Source organism: Salvelinus alpinus, chromosome 7, assembly GCF_045679555.1.
Source record: "Salvelinus alpinus chromosome 7, SLU_Salpinus.1, whole genome shotgun sequence".
Classification (NCBI taxonomy): domain Eukaryota; kingdom Metazoa; phylum Chordata; class Actinopteri; order Salmoniformes; family Salmonidae; genus Salvelinus; species Salvelinus alpinus.
In genome coordinates this window covers 861,393-880,126 of record NC_092092.1, presented here as the reverse complement: position 1 = coordinate 880,126, position 18,734 = coordinate 861,393, and the positions used below count along the sequence as shown (strand labels likewise).

General features: G+C 48.3%; 1 protein-coding gene across 3 annotated transcripts in view; it reads right to left on the bottom strand.

The window, feature by feature from the left end:
* The window catches only part of LOC139580310 (kinesin-like protein KIF20B), a 74,856-nt gene that overhangs the window by 54,886 nt on the left and 1,236 nt on the right, over positions 1-18,734 (bottom strand). For 2 of the 3 annotated variants that reach the window (XM_071408851.1, XM_071408853.1), the window contains exons 4-19: positions 18,541-18,679; positions 18,079-18,263; positions 17,877-17,955; positions 17,461-17,670; positions 17,193-17,304; positions 16,972-17,043; positions 16,707-16,853; positions 16,058-16,490; positions 9,071-9,210; positions 8,736-8,859; positions 8,340-8,499; positions 7,950-8,011; positions 7,655-7,774; positions 4,409-4,562; positions 1,718-3,770; positions 1,241-1,379 (exon numbers count right to left, since the gene is read on the bottom strand). In XM_071408851.1, the coding sequence (XP_071264952.1) occupies positions 1,241-1,379; positions 1,718-3,770; positions 4,409-4,562; positions 7,655-7,774; positions 7,950-8,011; positions 8,340-8,499; positions 8,736-8,859; positions 9,071-9,210; positions 16,058-16,490; positions 16,707-16,853; positions 16,972-17,043; positions 17,193-17,304; positions 17,461-17,670; positions 17,877-17,955; positions 18,079-18,263; positions 18,541-18,679 (4,329 nt within the window). The remainder of the gene's footprint in view (positions 1-1,240; positions 1,380-1,717; positions 3,771-4,408; positions 4,563-7,654; positions 7,775-7,949; positions 8,012-8,339; positions 8,500-8,735; positions 8,860-9,070; positions 9,211-16,057; positions 16,491-16,706; positions 16,854-16,971; positions 17,044-17,192; positions 17,305-17,460; positions 17,671-17,876; positions 17,956-18,078; positions 18,264-18,540; positions 18,680-18,734) is intronic. The other variant, XM_071408852.1, reaches the window with a different exon arrangement.

Genomic DNA, 18,734 nt, shown 5'->3' with positions numbered 1-18,734 from the left:
ACTTCATGGCAGCAGTTTGGGAAAGGCCCTTTCTTGTTTCAGCATGACAATGCCCCCCGAACACAAAGCGAGGTCCATACAGAAATCGTTTTTTAAGTTCGATGTGGAATAACTTGACTGGCCTGCAGAGCCCTGATCTCAACCCCATAGAACACGTTTGGGATGAATTGGAACACCGACTGCGAGTCAGGCTTAATCGCCCAACATCACTGCCCCGACCTCACTAATGCTCTTGTGGCTGAAAGGAAGGAAGTCCTCTCAGCAATGTTCCAACCTCTAGTGGAAAGCCTTCCCAGAAGAGTGGCGGCTGTTATAACAGCAAAGTGGGGGGGGGCAACTCCATATTAATGCCCATGATTTTGGAATGAGATGTTTGACGAGCAGGTGTCCACATACTTGTGTGTATATACTGTATATTGCTCTCTCATTTTTTTTAATTTGACCTTTATTTAAGTAGGCAAGTCAGTTAAGAACAAATTCTTATTTTCAATGACGGCCTAGGAACAGTGGGCCAACTTAACTGCCTTGGTTCAGGGGCAGAATGACAGATTTTGTACCTTGTCAGCTCGGGGATTCGAATCTTGCAACCTTTCGGTTACTAGTCCAACGCTCTAACTACTAGGCTACGCTGCCGCCCCTCCACTCTAACCACTAGGCTACGCTGCCGCCCCTCCACTCTAACCACTAGGCTACGCTGCCGCCCCTCCACTCTAACCACTAGGCTACGCTGCCGCCCCTCCACTCTAACCACTAGGCTACGCTGCCGCCCCTCCACTCTAACCACTAGGCTACGCTGCCGCCCCTCCACTCTAACCACCAGGCTACGCTGCCGCCCCCTCCACTCTAACCACTAGGCTACTCTGCCGCCCCTCCACTCTAACCACTAGGCTACGCTGCCGCCCCCTCCACTCTAACCACTAGGCTACGCTGCCGCCCCTCCACTCTAACCACCAGGCTACGCTGCCGCCCCCTCCACTCTAACCACTAGGCTACGCTGCCGCCCCTCCACTCTAACCACCAGGCTACGCTGCCGCCCCCTCCACTCTAACCACTAGGCTACGCTGCCGCCACTCCACTCTAACCACCAGGCTACGCTGCCGCCCCCTCCACTCTAACCACTAGGCTACGCTGCCGCCCCTCCACTCTAACCACCAGGCTACGCTGCCGCCCCCTCCACTCTAACCACTAGGCTACGCTGCCGCCACAATGGAAAAAATATATACATCTTATCAGCCTTTACCTCCTTTTGAACTTGCTGTATCTGTTTTTTAGAGTCGGCCAGCTTCTCTTTGAGATCAGAAATGTCATCGTCTTTCCTCTCAAGGTCCAAGGTCAAACTCTTCACTTTGTCCGAGTCAAGTTTAATGGTCTCCTTCAATCTGTGGTCACAAACACATGAGATTAACTTAAAAACACCACTATATTAGAGAGAGAGGTTTACCAGTCAGGTAGAGCAGGGAAAATAAAGAACTCAAACAACCCCTAAACCCGGTGCCCTATACACTTGTAGAGATCTGAGAGGACACTTGTAATCAATCTTGTAATAGCTGCACCTTGCCCTCTGATAGGCTAGGTGGAACCTGTCACCGTACTGCATACACCAATCAAATCCTCTCAGATCTCCACACGTGCGTAGGGTTTAGAGGATGATTTAGGATTGGCCCGAAGGCCTCCCCACTAGCCAGAGTGAATTAATGGTGCCAGCCAGCCCACTAACCTGGTGATGTCCTGTGCTCTCTTCTTCAGCTCAGCGTCCTTCTGAGCGATGGCCTCCTCAGCCACGGCCAGCAGCTCCCTCCTCCTCTCCACCTCCCTCCTACGAGCCTCCTGCACCGCAGCCGTCTCCTCATCCTCCCACCTCTCCTGCGCCTCCCTCAGGCTCCTCTGGAGGCCCGACACCTCCGCCTCCTTCTCGAACAGTATCTTCTCCAACTCTGCCACTCTCTCCGTTTGGGACACGGTTACAGCCACCTCCCTCTCCATTCGGCGCGTGCGCTCCTCTTCCTCCCGATAGGCTATCTTTCCCTTCAAGGTCGCGACCTCAGCCTCCAGATCAGAGTTTAGTTTCCTCAGACCCTCTCTCTCAGCTACAGAGTTTTTGCTGTCAACGTGGGCCTCTTCTTTAGCCTCCATTTCCACCTTGAGCTGCTCCAAGGTCAGTTCCTGTTGGGCCCGTTTCTCTTTCAGCTCCCCCAACTCCTGTTCTGAGATCTGCTGTTGGGCCAGTTTCTCTTTCAGCTCCTGTTCTATTATCTGCTGTTGGGCCAGTTTCTCTTTCAGCTCCTCCAACTCCTGTTCTGAGATCTGCTGTTGGGCCAGTTTCTCTTTCAGCTCCTGTTCTATGATCTGCTGTTGGGCCAGTTTCTCTTTCAGCTCCCCCAACTCCTGTTCTGAGATCTGCTGTTGGGCCAGTTTCTCTTTCAGCTCCTGTTCTATTATCTGCTGTTGGGCCAGTTTCTCTTTCAGCTCCTCCAACTCCTGTTCTGAGATCTGCTGTTGGGCCAGTTTCTCTTTCAGCTCCTGTTCTATGATCTGCTGTTGGGCCAGTTTCTCTTTCAGCTCCTCCAACTCCTGTTCTGAGATCTGCTGTTGGGCCAGTTTCTCTTTCAGCTCCTGTTCTATTATCTGCTGTTGGGCCAGTTTCTCTTTCAGCTCCTCCAACTCCTGTTCTGAGATCTGCTGTTGGGCCAGTTTCTCTTTCAGCTCCTGTTCTATTATCTGCTGTTGGGCCAGTTTCTCTTTCAGCTCCTCCAACTCCTGTTCTGAGATCTGCTGTTGGGCCAGTTTCTCTTTCAGCTCCTGTTCTATGATCTGCTGTTGGGCCAGTTTCTCTTTCAGCTCCTCCAACTCCTGTTCTGAGATCTGCTGTTGGGCCAGTTTCTCTTTCAGCTCCTGTTCTATGATCTGCTGTTGGGCCAGTTTCTCTTTCAGCTCCTGTTCTATGATCTGCTGTTGGGCCAGTTTCTCTTTCAGCTCTTCCAACTCCTGTTCTGAGATCTGCTGTTGGGCCAGTTTCTCTTTCAGCTCCTCCAACTCCTGTTCTGAGATCTGCTGTTGGGCCAGTTTCTCTTTCAGCTCCTCCAACTCCTGTTCTGAGATCTGCTGTTGGGCCAGTTTCTCTTTCAGCTCCTGTTCTATGATCTGCTGTTGGGCCAGTTTCTCTTTCAGCAGGAGCCTCTCCTCTAGGGCCTCTGAGCATTCCCTCTTCAGTTCCGCCATCTTGTCTCTGAGAAGCCGGCTGTCCCTTTGTACTTCCGACGCAGCTTGATAGGCCACGACTTCCTGCCCTAGGCGTGTCACTTCCTGTATCAGGGAGTCAATCAGGGCAGTTTTCTCTCTGACCTCGTGGTCATGCGTGACCTGTCGGTCCTCTGCAGCTTTTTCTGCTCTAGCTGTCTGCAGACTGACCTCCCTCTCCACGGCCTGCAGCTTCCCAGTTAGATCCTGGGATTCCCCTCGGAGTACGCCCATCTCCCGCTGCAAGTCTTCCCGTTCCTGGAGCAGCCTGGCATTCTCCCTCCTAGCCGCCTGCTCCACGGACAGGGCCTCCTCGCGAGCACGCGTCTGCGCCTCAGCGTTCAGCTCATGTGCCTCCATACAGGAGATATTCTTCTCCTGCACTTTCCAGTCACCCTCGCTGTGTGCTACCTGGTCAAGCTGCAGAGTCTCTACTTGTCCCGCCACTTCTGAGGATTTCACCACCTGTTCCCAGCGCAATCTGTCCATCTTCTCCTCCTCCTCCTCCTCTCCACTACCCTCCCCATGGAATCCTAACAAAGAACAGGACAGCTGATGAGTCATCTCTAAAAGGCGTTGCCAACAAAGTATATTATAATACTGATCATCTGACGTACGGTGGGATGTTAGTTTAGGTTAACGGGATGCTTTACAGTATTTAACTGAATGAATCTTGTGTTCTGTCTTTAAGCGTTAGCCAGTGGAATGGGATTAGGGCTAGTGGTTTGCTAAACAGCAAACTGGACACATTGCAATTTTGGTCAGCAATTGATATTGGAAAATAAACATTTCTAAGTCCATATTAGTGAGTATGGTTAGTGAAGATCATTTCTCAGAACATGGTGTCTCTACTAATGATGTGATGCCTCAATAATACCTTCCACATCTGTAATGTAAACAAAAAAAAAAAATTGTCTGAGTACAGAAAACCAACAAAAGAACGATTTATTATTGTTTAAAATCATGAATACGACAATCACTTACAAAAAAAAAAAAACACAAATGGCGAATAGAAGCATTTATACATAAGGAAGTCTGAGGCAGCATTACTTCTAGAGCGCAGACAGTCGCCTTTTCGAGCGGATGTTTTTGCGACCTCTCGCGTTACTCTCTCCCCCCCCCCCCTACAAAAAGTGGGAGGGACATCCCGGCAGCGGAGCCTACCCCGTACCTTTCTTGCTGGGGGGCTGTTCCTCCAGGTCCGGCTGGAGATCCACCAGCCGTTTGCGGCTCTCTGCGCGAGAGCTGCGCTTCTCCCCTCCGGAGCAAGTGCAGCTGCTCTTCAGACGCAGGAGCTCGTCTTTGATGCCGTCGAATGTAGTCTTCTGTCAAGGAAACCCCCCCCCCCCCCCCAACAACGGTGTTAAAACATATAGCATGGCTAACTCAAGCTGGAATAAAAATTGATCACGTTCTGGATATGAGCATTCAGAAAAAAGGTGGCATTCGGATGGGAAATTGGCACCGGTGAGCTATAAAATGGGAGAGGTATTGTCAAATACCGAGTATGACAGGGGTTCTCAAAGTGGGGTTGGCTAGGTACTGCAGGGGGTCCACGTTCAGATGTCAAAATATATACATCGTTTATGAATACTCCTAACAGATTAAAACACATTTTTGGCCAACAACACCCATGGAATAAGTTAAAAGGGTGTAATACAATATTATTCATTTACAATGCATGTTCCTAACCCTGAGTGACACGGGCCTGGGCGGCTCAGACTATTGGTATCCACAGTAAATTTCACAACTCTTCCCCCATGACAAAATGTGTCGAAATGCAATATTCTGATGCCAAGACATGGGCCTTTACATTATTTTCCCTTCCCAGGGTCTGAGACTTGGTTCGTCCAGCCATGATGCACTGCCAAAGTCATAGCAGAACTCATATGCAATTACGTTCATCACTAACACAGAGAGGCTGCTGCCTACATACAGACTTGAAATCATTGGCCACTTCAATAAATGGATCACGAGTTACTTTAATGTTTACATATCTTGCATTACTCATCTCATATGTACAGTTGAAGTCAGAAGTTTACATAAACGAGTGTTAATGACTCCAACCTAAGTGTATCAACCACTCCACATATTTCTTGTTAACAAACTATAGTTTTGGCAAGTCGGTTAGGACATCTACTTTGTGCACGACACAAGTAATTTTTCAAACAATTGTTTACAGACAGATTATTTCACTTATAACTCAATGTATCACAATTCCAGTGGGTCAGAAGTTTACATACACTAAGTTGACTGTGCCTTTACACAGCTTGGAAAATTCCAGAAAATTATGTCATGGCTTCAGAAGAATTTGATAGGCTAATTGACATCATTTGAGTCAATTGGAGGTGTACCTGTGGATGTATTTCAAGGCATACCTTCAAACTCAGTGCCTCTTTGCTTGACATCATGGGAAAATCAAAAGAAATCAGCCAAGACCTCAGAAAATAAATTGTAGACCTCCCACAAGTCTGGTTCATCCTTGGGAGCAATTTCCAAACGCCTGAAGGTACCACGTTCATCTTTACAAACAATAGTACGCAAGTATAAACACCATGGGACCATGCAGCCGTCATACCGCTCAGGAAGGAGACGCGTTCTGTCTCCTAGAGATGAACGTACTTTGGTGCGAAAAGTGCAAATTAATCCCAGAACAGCAGCAAAGGACCTTGTGAAGATGCTGGAGGAAACAGGTACAAAAGTATCTATATCCACAGTAAAATGAGTCCTAAAATCGACATAACCTGAAAGGCCGCTCAGCAAGGAGGAAGCCACTACTCCAAAACCGCCATAAAAAAGCCAGACTACGGTTTGCAACTGCACATGGGGACAAAGATCGTACTTTTTGGAGAAATATCCTCTGGTCTGATGAAACAAAAATAGAACTGTTTGGTCATGATGACCATCGTTATGTTCGGAGGAAAAAGGGAGATGCTTGCAAGCCGAAGAACACCATCCCAAAGGTGAAGCACGGGGGTGGCAGCATCATGTTGTGGGGGTGCTTTGCTGCAGGAGGGACTGGTGAACTTCACAAAATAGATGGCATCACGAGGAAGGAAAATTATGTGGATATATTGAAGCAACATCTCAAGACATCAGTCAGGAAGTTAAAGCTTGGTCGCAAATGGGTCTTCCAAATGGACAATGACCCCAAGCATACTTCCAGAGTTGTAGCAAAATGGCTTAAGGACAACAAAGTTGAGGTATTGGAGTGGCCATCACAAAGCCCTGACCTCTATCCCATAGAAAATGTGTGAGCAGAACTGAAAAAGCGTGTGCGAGCAAGGAGGCCTAAAAACCTGACTCAGTTACACCAGCTCTGTCAGGAGGAATGGGCCAAAATTCACCCAATTTATTGTGGGAAGTTTGTGGAAGGCTACCCAAAACGTTTGACCCAAGTTAAACAATTTAAAAGCAATGCTACCAAATACTCATTGAGTGTATGTAAACTTCTGACCCACTGGGAATGTGATGAGAAATAAATCATTCTCTCTACTATTATTCTGACATTTCACATTCTTAAAATAAAGTGGTGATCCTAACTGACCTAAGACAGGGAATCTTTACTCGGATTAAATGTCAGGAATTGTGGAAAACAGTTTAAATGTATTTGGCTAAGGTGTATGTAAAACTTCCGACTTCAACTGTACATTACATACCATCTATTGAATCTTAGCCTATGCCGCTCTGCATTGCTCATCCATATATTTATATATTCTTATTCCATTCCTTTACTTTACTTAGATGTGTGTATTAGGTAGTTGTTGTGGAATTGTTAGATATTAGTGCACTGTCGGAACTAGAAACAAGCATTTCGCTACACTCGCAATAACGTCTGCTAACCACGTGTATGTGACCAATAACGTCTGCTAACCACGTGTATGTGACCAATAACGTCTGCTAACCACGTGTATGTGACCAATAACATCTGCTAACCACGTGTGTGACCAATAACGTCTGCTAACCACGTGTATGTGACCAATAACGTCTGCTAACCACATGTATGTGACCAATAACGTCTGCTAACCACGTGTATGTGACCAATAACGTCTGCTAACCACGTGTATGTGACCAATAACATCTGCTAACCACGTGTATGTGACCAATAACGTCTGCTAACCACGTGTATGTGACCAATAACGTCTGCTAACCACGTGTAAGTGACCAATAACATCTGCTAACCACATGTATGTGACCAATAACATCTGCTAACCACGTGTACGTGACCAATAACATCTGCTAACCATGTGTACGTGACCAATAACATCTGCTAACCACGTGTATGTGACCAATCAAATCAGGGTGGTCCCTGATGAATTTCCTATCACAAAATGGGTCCCCCGGCCCCCCCTAAAAAGGTTTGAGAACCCCTGGACTGTGAAACAGGCTGATAGCTTGTCATTTAAAAGGAACTTACATCCTTGATAGTGTCTTTGACCTGCTGGTCCACGGACTTCTGAAGCGAGGAGATCATCTCATCCTTCTCATGACACATCTTCACCAGGTCGGAGATCTTCAGCTCCTGAGACTCCAGAGTCTACAAGAGAAAACACAAAAAGGTTTGTCAGTGCCGACTCTCTCCCAGTGCACACAGAACTAAACTGCAGCATCATGTGGTGTATGTAGTCAGTCCACGATTGATTAGTTAGAACCAAAATAAGTCCCATTGCTGCAAAATACCTCACCCAAAAATAAAATAAATTTGACAGTACCTTTCTAGCCTCGTCAAGCTGTTCGTTTGATTGCGGTGTTTGTCTGCAATAATTTTCCAGTTCTGAAATCAACGGAAGAAAACGGACTAATCAACCAGAAGGAGACCCAGCATGTTCCCTCACAGCCACTGAAAATCAGGTAAACCGGTCTGCGTCGGTCATTGACGGTTAGTGAAAACTGGTGATTGACAGGTTATTGGTGACACAGTTCTACTGAAGGTGAATGTGACAGGCTACACCAGTGTTTCATAATCCTGGTCCTGAGGACCCAAAAAGGTGCAGATCTTGGGTCTTTAACATGACACACCCCATTCAAAATCATCATCAAGCCTTTGCTTAGTGGAATCCATTGTGTAGTGCTAAAATAAAAACCGGCCGCCAGTTGGTTACCATTGGTTTTGACAGGGAGCTGCTCTGAGAGGTTGGAGACGGTGTCACTACTGGGATGGGCGACCACCAGACACGTCTTGGCCGTCTCAGCCGCCATCTTTATGCCTGCCAGGTCACTGCACATGGAGTCAAACATGCCTCCCAACGACGAGCTGACCTTCTACACCAGACAATACACATTTTAGTCATTAAGCAGAAGCTCTTATCCAGAGCAACTTACAGTTAAGTACGTTAATCTTAAGATAGCTAGGTGAGACCACATGTCATAGTCAATACGTGATTCCGCTATAGAGTAGTTATCACAGCTAAGTCCGTGTCAGGTGAAGGAAGAGACGAGGCTACGTGATGGAGGTTGACACTGCTAGACGGCCAATGTGTCTAGTTAGGCCGCATTACCGTGGCTCGCTCCGCTCTGTCCAGCTCCTCATGACTGGCGTTCTTGTTCACTAGATTCTTCAGGATCTCTAGACGCCTCTCTGCTCTCTCCTCGACAATCTCCTTCTCTTTGGCCAGACGTTCCCTTTAAGGACACAGAATTCAAGTTATTAAAGCTACAGCTTGTTCAGTTTTATTTATTAAAAACATTTAACCTTTAAAATCCACCTTACTATGTAAAAGCTTTGAGTAACCTCAGTTGATAGAAAGGCAATATATAAAACCAATCTATTATTATTTAAAAAGCAGCCAAACAAAAATTATGACTTAATTTTTAAAGGCAGAGAAGAGCTCACTTGTAATCGGTCTGCATTTCAGAGAAGAGCTCAGAAAATTCCTTTGTGACCTCGTCCCGGATCCGGGATTCCAAAGCCAGGTTTTCAGATCTCTCTTTCTGGAGTTGTTCCCGGAGCTCCTTCAACTGGAGGAGTTGGCTCTGAAAGGGTTAACAGACATTAAAAAAAACTTACTTCACATTCATCTCTTGTGGACAGACTTTTAAAAAATAAATAAAATCAAGCATCTGACCAAATTACACAAGACTTTAGTTCTGGGTGAACTTCACATTAATAAAAAGAAAAAGTACCAGAGTTTTGACAATGTGATCTGATAAGGAAAAACTCTGGTCCCTTTTACGAGACTATTAGTAAGCCTGAATCTACCCCAAATTTCAGAAATCAAATCGGCACTTCCGGGTTGGAGCGAGCGGTCGCATTTCGCACTTCGCTCCGCAGGTAGTATAACTTTTCATTACATTTCATTATAGTACAACGGTTTGATTTGTCTGATCTTAGCAATTTCTTCTTAGCTAGCTACATAGCCGTCTTTGTATCAAAGGTAATTGCGTAATTATCGTAATTCGTCGTCCTAACGTAGTCAACACTGCTATCTGGCCAGCAGCTAGCCAGCTAGCCAACGCCCACCGTCTACCAGCACTGTAGAAACTATTACACTCAACGGAACGACTTGGTTAGTGTAGTGTTAGCTAGCTACATAATTGTCTTTGCTATCTTCGTATCCAAGATAATTGTGTAGTTTAGAGTGTGTAGTTTTAGAGTGATTATCTTAATTTACCGAGGTTAGCTAGCCAGCTATTTGTCGTCCTTAACGTAGGAAACACTGCTAGCTAGCCAACAGCTAGCCAACGTCTACCGAATAGCAGCACTGTAGAAACTATTACATTCAACGGAACGACTTGATTAGCGTAGTGTTAGCTAGCTACATAGTTGTCTTTGCTGTCTTCGTATCCAAGATAATTGTGTAGATTACAGTAATTATCGTAATTTACCGAGGTTAGCTAGCCAGCTATTTGTCGTCCCTCTTAACGTAGGAAACACTGCTAGCTAGCCAGCAGCTAGCCAGCTAGCCAACGTCTACCGTCTACCGAATAGCAGCACTGTAGAGACTATTACATTACAACGGAACGACTTGGTTAGTGTAGTGTTAGCTAGCTACATAGTTGTCTTTGCTGTCAAGATAATTGTGTAGTTTTTGAGTAATTGTCGAGGTTACCTAGCCAGTTACCGAGGCTACCTAGCCAGCTACACTTTCTAACTAAGTCAACAACGCAGCCACTGCTAGCTAGCCTACTTCAGCAGCACTGTATCATTTTTAGTCAATAAGATTTCTTGCAACGTAAGTTTAACTTTCTGAACATTCGAGACGTGTAGTCCACTTGTCATTCCAATCTCCTTTGCATTAGCGTAGCCTCTTCTGTAGCCTGTCAACTATGTGTCTGTCTATCCCTCTTCTCTCCTCTCTGCACAGACCATACAAACGCTTCACACCGCGTGGCCGCTGCCTGGTGGTCCCAGCGCGCACGACCCACGTGGAGTTCCAGGTCTCCGGCAGCCTCTGGAACTGCCGATCTGCGGCCAACAAGGCCGTTCATCTCAGCCTATGCTTCCCTCCAGTCCCTCGACTTCTTGGCACTGACGGAAACATGGATTACCACAGATAACACTGCTACTCCTACTGCTCTCTCCTCGTCTGCCCACGTGTTCTCGCACACCCCGAGAGCCTCTGGTCAGCGGGGTGGTGGCACTGGGATCCTCATCTCTCCCAAGTGGACATTCTCTCTTTCTCCCCTGACCTATCTGTCTATCGCCTCCTTTGAATTCCATGCTGTCACAGTTACCAGCCCTTTCAAGCTTAACATCCTTATCATTTATCGCCCCCCAGGTTCCCTTGGAGAGTTCATCAATGAGCTCGACGCCTTAATAAGCTCCTTTCCTGAGGATGGCTCACCTCTCACAGTTCTGGGTGACTTTAACCTCCCCACGTCTACCTTTGACTCATTCCTCTCTGCCTCCTTCTTTCCACTCCTCTCCTCTTTTGACCTCACCCTCTCACCTTCCCCCCCTACTCACAAGGCAGGCAATACGCTTGACCTCATCTTTACTAGATGCTGTTCTTCCACTAATCTCATTGCAACTCCCCTCCAAGTCTCTGACCACTACCTTGTATCCTTTTCCCTCTCGCTCTCATCCAACACTTCCCACACTGCCCCTACTCGGATGGTATCGTGCCGTCCCAACCTTCGCTCTCTCTCCCCCGCTACTCTCTCCTCTTCCATCCTATCATCTCTTCCCTCTGCTCAAACCTTCTCCAACCTATCTCCTGATTCTGCCTCCTCAACCCTCCTCTCCTCCCTTTCTGCATCCTTTGAACTCTCTATGTCCCCTATCCTCCAGGCCGGCTCGGTCCTCCCCTCCTGCTCCGTGGCTCGACGACTCATTGCGAGCTCACAGAACAGGGCTCCGGGCAGCCGAGCGGAAATGGAGTTAAACTCGCCTCCCTGCGGACCTGGCATCCTTTCACTCCCTCCTCTCTACATTCTCCTCTTCTGTCTCTGCTGCTAAAGCCACTTTCTACCACTCTAAATTCCAAGCATCTGCCTCTAACCCTAGGAAGCTCTTTGCCACCTTCTCCTCCCTCCTGAATCCTCCTCCCCCTCCTCCCTCTCTGCGGATGACTTCGTCAACCATTTTGAATAGAAGGTCGACGACATCCGATCCTCGTTTGCTAAGTCAAACGACACCGCTGGTTCTGCTCACACTGTCCTACCCTGTGCTTTGACCTCTTTCTCCCCTCTCTCTCCAGATGAAATCTCGCGTCTTGTGACGGCCGGCCGCCCAACAACCTGCCCGCTTGACCCTATCCCCTCCTCTCTTCTCCAGACCATTTCCGGAGACCTTCTCCCCTACCTCACCTCGCTCATCAACTCATCCTTGACCGCTGGCTACGTCCCTTCCGCCTTCAAGAGAGCGAGAGTTGCACCCCTTCTGAAAACCTACACTCGATCCCTCTGATGTCAACAACTACAGACCAGTATCCCTTCTTTCTTTTCTCTCCAAAACTCTTGAACGTGCCGTCCTTGGCCAGCTCTCCTGCTATCTCTCTCAGAATGACCTTCTTGATCCAAATCAGTCAGGTTTCAAGACTAGTCATTCAACTGAGACTGCTCTTCTCTGTGTCACGGAGGCGCTCCGCACTGCTAAAGCTAACTCTCTCTCCTCTGCTCTCATCCTTCTAGACCTATCGGCTGCCTTTGATACTGTGAACCATCAGATCCTCCTCTCCACCCTCTCCGAGTTGGGCATCTCCGGCGCGGCCCACGCTTGGATTGCGTCCTACCTGACAGGTCGCTCCTACCAGGTGGCGTGGCGAGAATCTGTCTCCGCACCACGTGCTCTCACCACTGGTGTCCCCCAGGGCTCTGTTCTAGGCCCTCTCCTATTCTCGCTATACACCAAGTCACTTGGCTCTGTCATATCCTCACATGGTCTCTCCTATCATTGCTATGCAGACGACACACAATTAATCTTCTCCTTTCCCCCTTCTGATAACCAGGTGGCGAATCGCATCTCTGCATGTCTGGCAGACATATCAGTGTGGATGACGGATCACCACCTCAAGCTGAACCTCGGCAAGACGGAGCTGCTCTTCCTCCCGGGGAAGGACTGCCCGTTCCATGATCTCGCCATCACGGTTGACAACTCCATTGTGTCCTCCTCCCAGAGCGCTAAGAACCTTGGCGTGATCCTGGACAACACCCTGCCGTTCTCAACCAACATCAAGGCGGTGACCCGTTCCTGTAGGTTCATGCTCTACAACATTCGCAGAGTACGACCCTGCCTCACACAGGAAGCGGCGCAGGTCCTAATCCAGGCACTTGTCATCTCCCGTCTGGATTACTGCAACTCGCTGTTGGCTGGGCTCCCTGCCTGTGCGATTAAACCCCTACAACTCATCCAGAACGCCGCAGCCCGTCTGGTGTTCAACCTTCCCAAGTTCTCTCACGTCACCCCGCTCCTCCGCTCTCTCCACTGGCTTCCAGTTGAAGCTCGCATCCGCTACAAGACCATGGTGCTTGCCTACGGAGCTGTGAGGGGAACGGCACCTCCGTACCTTCAGGCTCTGATCAGGCCCTACACCCAAACAAGGGCACTGCGTTCATCCACCTCTGGCCTGCTCGCCTCCCTACCTCTGAGGAAGTACAGCTCCCGCTCAGCCCAGTCAAAACTGTTCGCTGCTCTGGCACCCCAATGGTGGAACAAACTCCCCCACGACGCCAGGTCAGCGGAATCAATCACCACCTTCCGGAGACACCTGAAACCCCACCTCTTTAAGGAATACCTAGGATAGGATAAAGTAATCCTTCTAACCCCCCCCCCCCCTTAGAGTTAGATGCACTATTGTAAAGTGGTTGTTCCACTGGACATCATAAGGTGAATGCACCAACTTGTAAGTCGCTCTGGATAAGAGCGTCTGCTAAATGACTTAAATGTAAATGTAAATCAGGGCCTGGAAATGTAGGTGACTACTAAACAGAGGTTAGTAGTGATGGAGGAACAAATCAATACGGTTACATAAATCGGGATATTATTTTTGACAATGTCGCTGTATTATTTTTGCACTAGTTGGCTGTCCCTGCACCAAAACGAATTTTCCCTTCATAGCTTGTTCTCCACCTTTTAAAATAGGGAGACTATTTGTTTTCAGCACTTATTTCCACAACGGATCAAAACTAGTTATCATGACTCTCTTGTCCCTCTGCAGCAGACATGTTGTGAGCAATATGTTCGGAACGCAATACATGTTGTAATGGCACCTCAGTCTGGTGTAATGAGGCCCCTCAGTCTGGTGTAATGAGGCCCCTCAGTCTGGTGTAATGAGGCCCCTCAGTCTGGTGTAATGAGGCCCCTCAGTCTGGTGTAATGAGGCCCCTCAGTCTGGTGTAATGAGGCCCCTCAGTCTGGTGTAATGAGGCCCCTCAGTCTGGTGTAATGAGGCCCCTCAGTCTGGTGTAATGAGGCCCCTCAGTCTGGTGTAATGAGGTCCCTCAGTCTGGTGTAATGAGGCCTGGTGTAATGAGGCACCTCAGTCTGGTGTAATGAGGTCCCTCAGTCTGGTGTAATGAGGCCTGGTGTAATGAGGCACCTCAGTCTGGTGTAATGAGGTCCCTCAGTCTGGTGTAATGAGGCCTGGTGTAATGAGGCACCTCAGTCTGGTGTAATGAGGTCCCTCAGTCTGGTGTAATGAGGTCCCTCAGTCTGGTGTAATGAGGGCCCTCAGTCTGGTGTAATGAGGTCCCTCAGTCTGGTGTAATGAGGTCCCTCAGTCTGGTGTAATGAGGCCTGGTGTAATGAGGCACCTCAGTCTGGTGTAATGAGGTCCCTCAGTCTGGTGTAATGAGGTCCCTCAGTCTGGTGTAATGAGGTCCCTCAGTCTGGTGTAATGAGGCCTGGTGTAATGAGGCACCTCAGTCTGGTGTAATGAGGTCCCTCAGTCTGGTGTAATGAGGTCCCTCAGTCTGGTGTAATGAGGCCCCTCAGTCTGGTGTAATGAGGCCCCTCAGTCTGGTGTAATGAGGCCCCTCAGTCTGGTGTAATGAGGTCCCTCAGTCTGGTGTAATGAGGCCCCTCAGTCTGGTGTAATGAGGCCCCTCAGTCTGGTGTAATGAGGCCTGGTGTAATGAGGCACCTCAGTCTGGTGTAATGAGGTCCCTCAGTCTGGTGTAATGAGGCCTGGTGTAATGAGGCACCTCAGTCTGGTGTAATGAGGTCCCTCAGTCTGGTGTAATGAGGCCTGGTGTAATGAGGCCCCTCAGTCTGGTGTAATGAGGTCCCTCAGTCTGGTGTAATGAGGCCTGGTGTAATGAGGCCCCTCAGTCTGGTGTAATGAGGCCCCTCAGTCTGGTGTAATGAGGTCCCTCAGTCTGGTGTAATGAGGTCCCTCAGTCTGGTGTAATGAGGCCTCAGTCTGGTGTAATGAGGCCCCTCAGTCTGGTGTAATGAGGTCCCTCAGTCTGGTGTAATGAGGTCCCTCAGTCTGGTGTAATGAGGCCCCTCAGTCTGGTGTAATGAGGTCCCTCAGTCTGGTGTAATGAGGCCTGGTGTAATGAGGCACCTCAGTCTGGTGTAATGAGGTCCCTCAGTCTGGTGTAATGAGGTCCCTCAGTCTGGTGTAATGAGGCCCCTCAGTCTGGTGTAATGAGGTCCCTCAGTCTGGTGTAATGAGGCCCCTCAGTCTGGTGTAATGAGGCCCCTCAGTCTGGTGTAATGAGGCCTGGTGTAATGAGGCACCTCAGTCTGGTGTAATGAGGTCCCTCAGTCTGGTGTAATGAGGCCTGGTGTAATGAGGCCTGGTGTAATGAGGCACCTCAGTCTGGTGTAATGAGGTCCCTCAGTCTGGTGTAATGAGGCCTGGTGTAATGAGGCCCCTCAGTCTGGTGTAATGAGGCCCCTCAGTCTGGTGTAATGAGGTCCCTCAGTCTGGTGTAATGAGGTCCCTCAGTCTGGTGTAATGAGGCCTGGTGTAATGAGGCCCCTCAGTCTGGTGTAATGAGGCCTGGTGTAATGAGGCCCCTCAGTCTGGTGTAATGAGGTCCCTCAGTCTGGTGTAATGAGGCCTGGTGTAATGAGGCCCCTCAGTCTGGTGTAATGAGGTCCCTCAGTCTGGTGTAATGAGGCCTGGTGTAATGAGGCCCCTCAGTCTGGTGTAATGAGGCCCCTCAGTCTGGTGTAATGAGGCCCCTCAGTCTGGTGTAATGAGGCCCCTCAGTCTGGTGTAATGAGGCCCCTCAGTCTGGTGTAATGAGGCCCCTCAGTCTGGTGTAATGAGGCCTGGTGTAATGAGGCCTGGTGTAATGAGGCCTGGTGTAATGAGGCCTGGTGTAATGAGGCCTGGTGTAATGAGGCCCCTCAGTCTGGTGTAATGAGGTCTGGTGTAATGAGGTCCCTGGCAACTCTCAGCCCTAGTAGCTAGGGGGAGAGCCTTACCTCATAAGCATCTTTATCGATGAGAAACTCGTCATCGTCCACTTCCTGCATGGTCTCCTCAATCACGCTGTCCTCTGCCGTGCTCTCCCCTTCCATGTCATCAACATCCTCCTGCACATCCTCCAGACTGGTCTCCCAGCCAACCAGAGAGCTCCTTCTCCGCTTACCCAATAGGTTCTTCCTGTCTGCGTGGTCGACGATCACGGACAGTTGCCGGGCCGACGTCTTGGTGGCGAGATGGGAGGCGGTCTTGGATGTCAGCACCACCACCTTCTGAGCCACGGCGGAGAACTTGAGCACGTTGATCGTCTCGTCGTACATGGAGGCACACTGGTTGACGTTGACTACCATGCAGGCTTTGCCCCGCCCACAGAAGAAGCCTTGCAGGTAGTGGGTGAGCTTGCTCTCCCTGAAAGGGATGTGCTGTGGTAGCCTAGCAACAAGAGGCAGGTCAGAAAAGACATTGTATTAATTACGTTTGGACAGGGACAATGTACAACAAAAAACCATACTTCTCAGAGCACTGAGAAATGAGTTGCAGCAGTGTCAGCTAAAAGATTATGTATACCCCCCCCCCCAATATTAGGAAGGCGTTCCTAATGTTTTGTAGACTCTGTATTACGCATGTCAAAAAGCAGACACGGCTCACTTGGATTGCTGGCTTTGACGTAAGGCGTTGATGCACTTGCCCAGCGTCATCAGCGAAGTGTTGATGTTCCCGGCTTCTTTCAAACGCTCCCCTTTATTCTGAGTTTTAGCGCACCGTTCTGACCCAGCCAGGTCACACAGGGACAGCCTGAACAGGAAGGAGAAAAAAAACAGCCCTGCCTTACACACCCACAAGTACTGCATGGGTGCTTATAGAAGATGATTTATTATTGTGAGCGAATGAATAAAATATCAATTTCACTTACTCGCTGACAGAGTTAACACGAGGAATCCTAGCATCTTCAATCCGCAGGATACGAACAGAAAAGATGCTGTGGCTGAGCATAGGAAGAGATTTCTATAAGAGCACAGCGGGCAATCTACTCTGTGTGAACTTGACTCACGCAAGTTAGTAACAGCCCAAAGAAACATTCAAATTAATAAAATTGGAAAAGGGAAAATAACGTGCTTTTAAAAATGATCGTACCTCCTGCTCGAGAGGAGGTTGAGCTTTGTGCTGGCGAAGCTCTGGTTCTTCTTTCCTAGCTTCATCACCTTGTAGGCTTCCTCCGCGTTGTTCACTTGTATCCACTTCAGATCTGAAATTACACGCAGGAACATTTGGTCCTTTGCAGCTCAGTTGGTAGAGCGTGGTGCTTTTACAACAGGATTGTGGGTTCGATTCCCAGGATAGATATATTAAGCACTTGTTAGACAGCAATATATATGCTTTACACCTCCAATGCATCTGTTACCTTTTACAAAGGAGTTGCCTTTGACATCCTGCGACAGCCGCAGCGTGGATCTCTTCAGGGCTCCGATCGGTATGGGCTCCAGCAAGTCGTGAATATTCTCATTGTAGATTTCACAGAAGGACACCCAGACTGAGAACTTGGTGTGTGCGTCAACAGCCAGACTGAAAGCGTCTTCAGTCACAGTCCTCTCAATGTCACTTAGTGTGGACCCTGTCAGAGAAACAAGTGGTTAGACTGTTTACGAACCCTCTTGTTGGATAGAAGTCTATTGTGATGACAAACGATGCACCAAACGGGCGCGCTCTCTCACACACACAGAGTGAGAGCGAGCAACGTGACATGTGACAATCATGTATAAATGCAAAACATGAACATGCATGGTGGTGTAAGACCACATAAATGATGAATCTCCTTGCCTTGTAGGGTTGTCTTGCTGGTGGAGCTTGTCTTGCTGGTGGAGCTTGTCTGGCTGGTGGAGCTTTTCAGGTTATCACTCTATGGGGGAAGAGCAATGATATAAAATAAATTATTAAACCCAAAGAAAAACTTGTTGAGTAATGCAATGGCTTTAAAAAAATATTTTTATGACGAATTTGGGTTCATAAACCAACCCTGTACCTCCTTGAGGAGCCTGAAGAGATTTCTCTTGCTAGTGGCCTCTTCACTCTGCTGATCTTTCGTGAGCCTGATGAACTCTCTGCATCGCTGTGGCTTGATAGTCATCTGGTTGTAAACACGCCCCTCAATGCTGTTAAAGATGACATTCAAAGACCTGGGGAGGATCCCTGCGTTGGCCTCTGGACCTTAAAAACACAACAGGTGTTGAAGATCTGTTAATGTGTGAATCATGTCTTCTTAGTGTTTGTGGGAGTTGGCCATAAAAGAGCATGGTTTGAAATGGGGTGAAAGGTCAACATATGATTTGACTTTAAAAAGGATTGCGTTTCCACAGTGAATCTGTGCAACAACTAACTCAGGCCGGCCCTTGTGTACAAGTAGGATGTTATGTCAAAACAGTATGCATCTTTCCAACGCTGCAAGGCAATTAAAAAAAAATATATATATATCAAGAAATCAAACCTAGAAATGTGAATGTCTTTCCCGCATTTGTGACTCCATATGTGAAAACCAGAGAATTTCCACCTTCCAGAACATCCTTGACCAGACTTCTCACTGTGCCATCAAACATCTCTCTCTGAGAGGTTTCTGGCCCCAAGACCTGAGGACAAAAATAAATGAACAGTGTTGTTATAAGATCTATCTTCTGTTCCTTA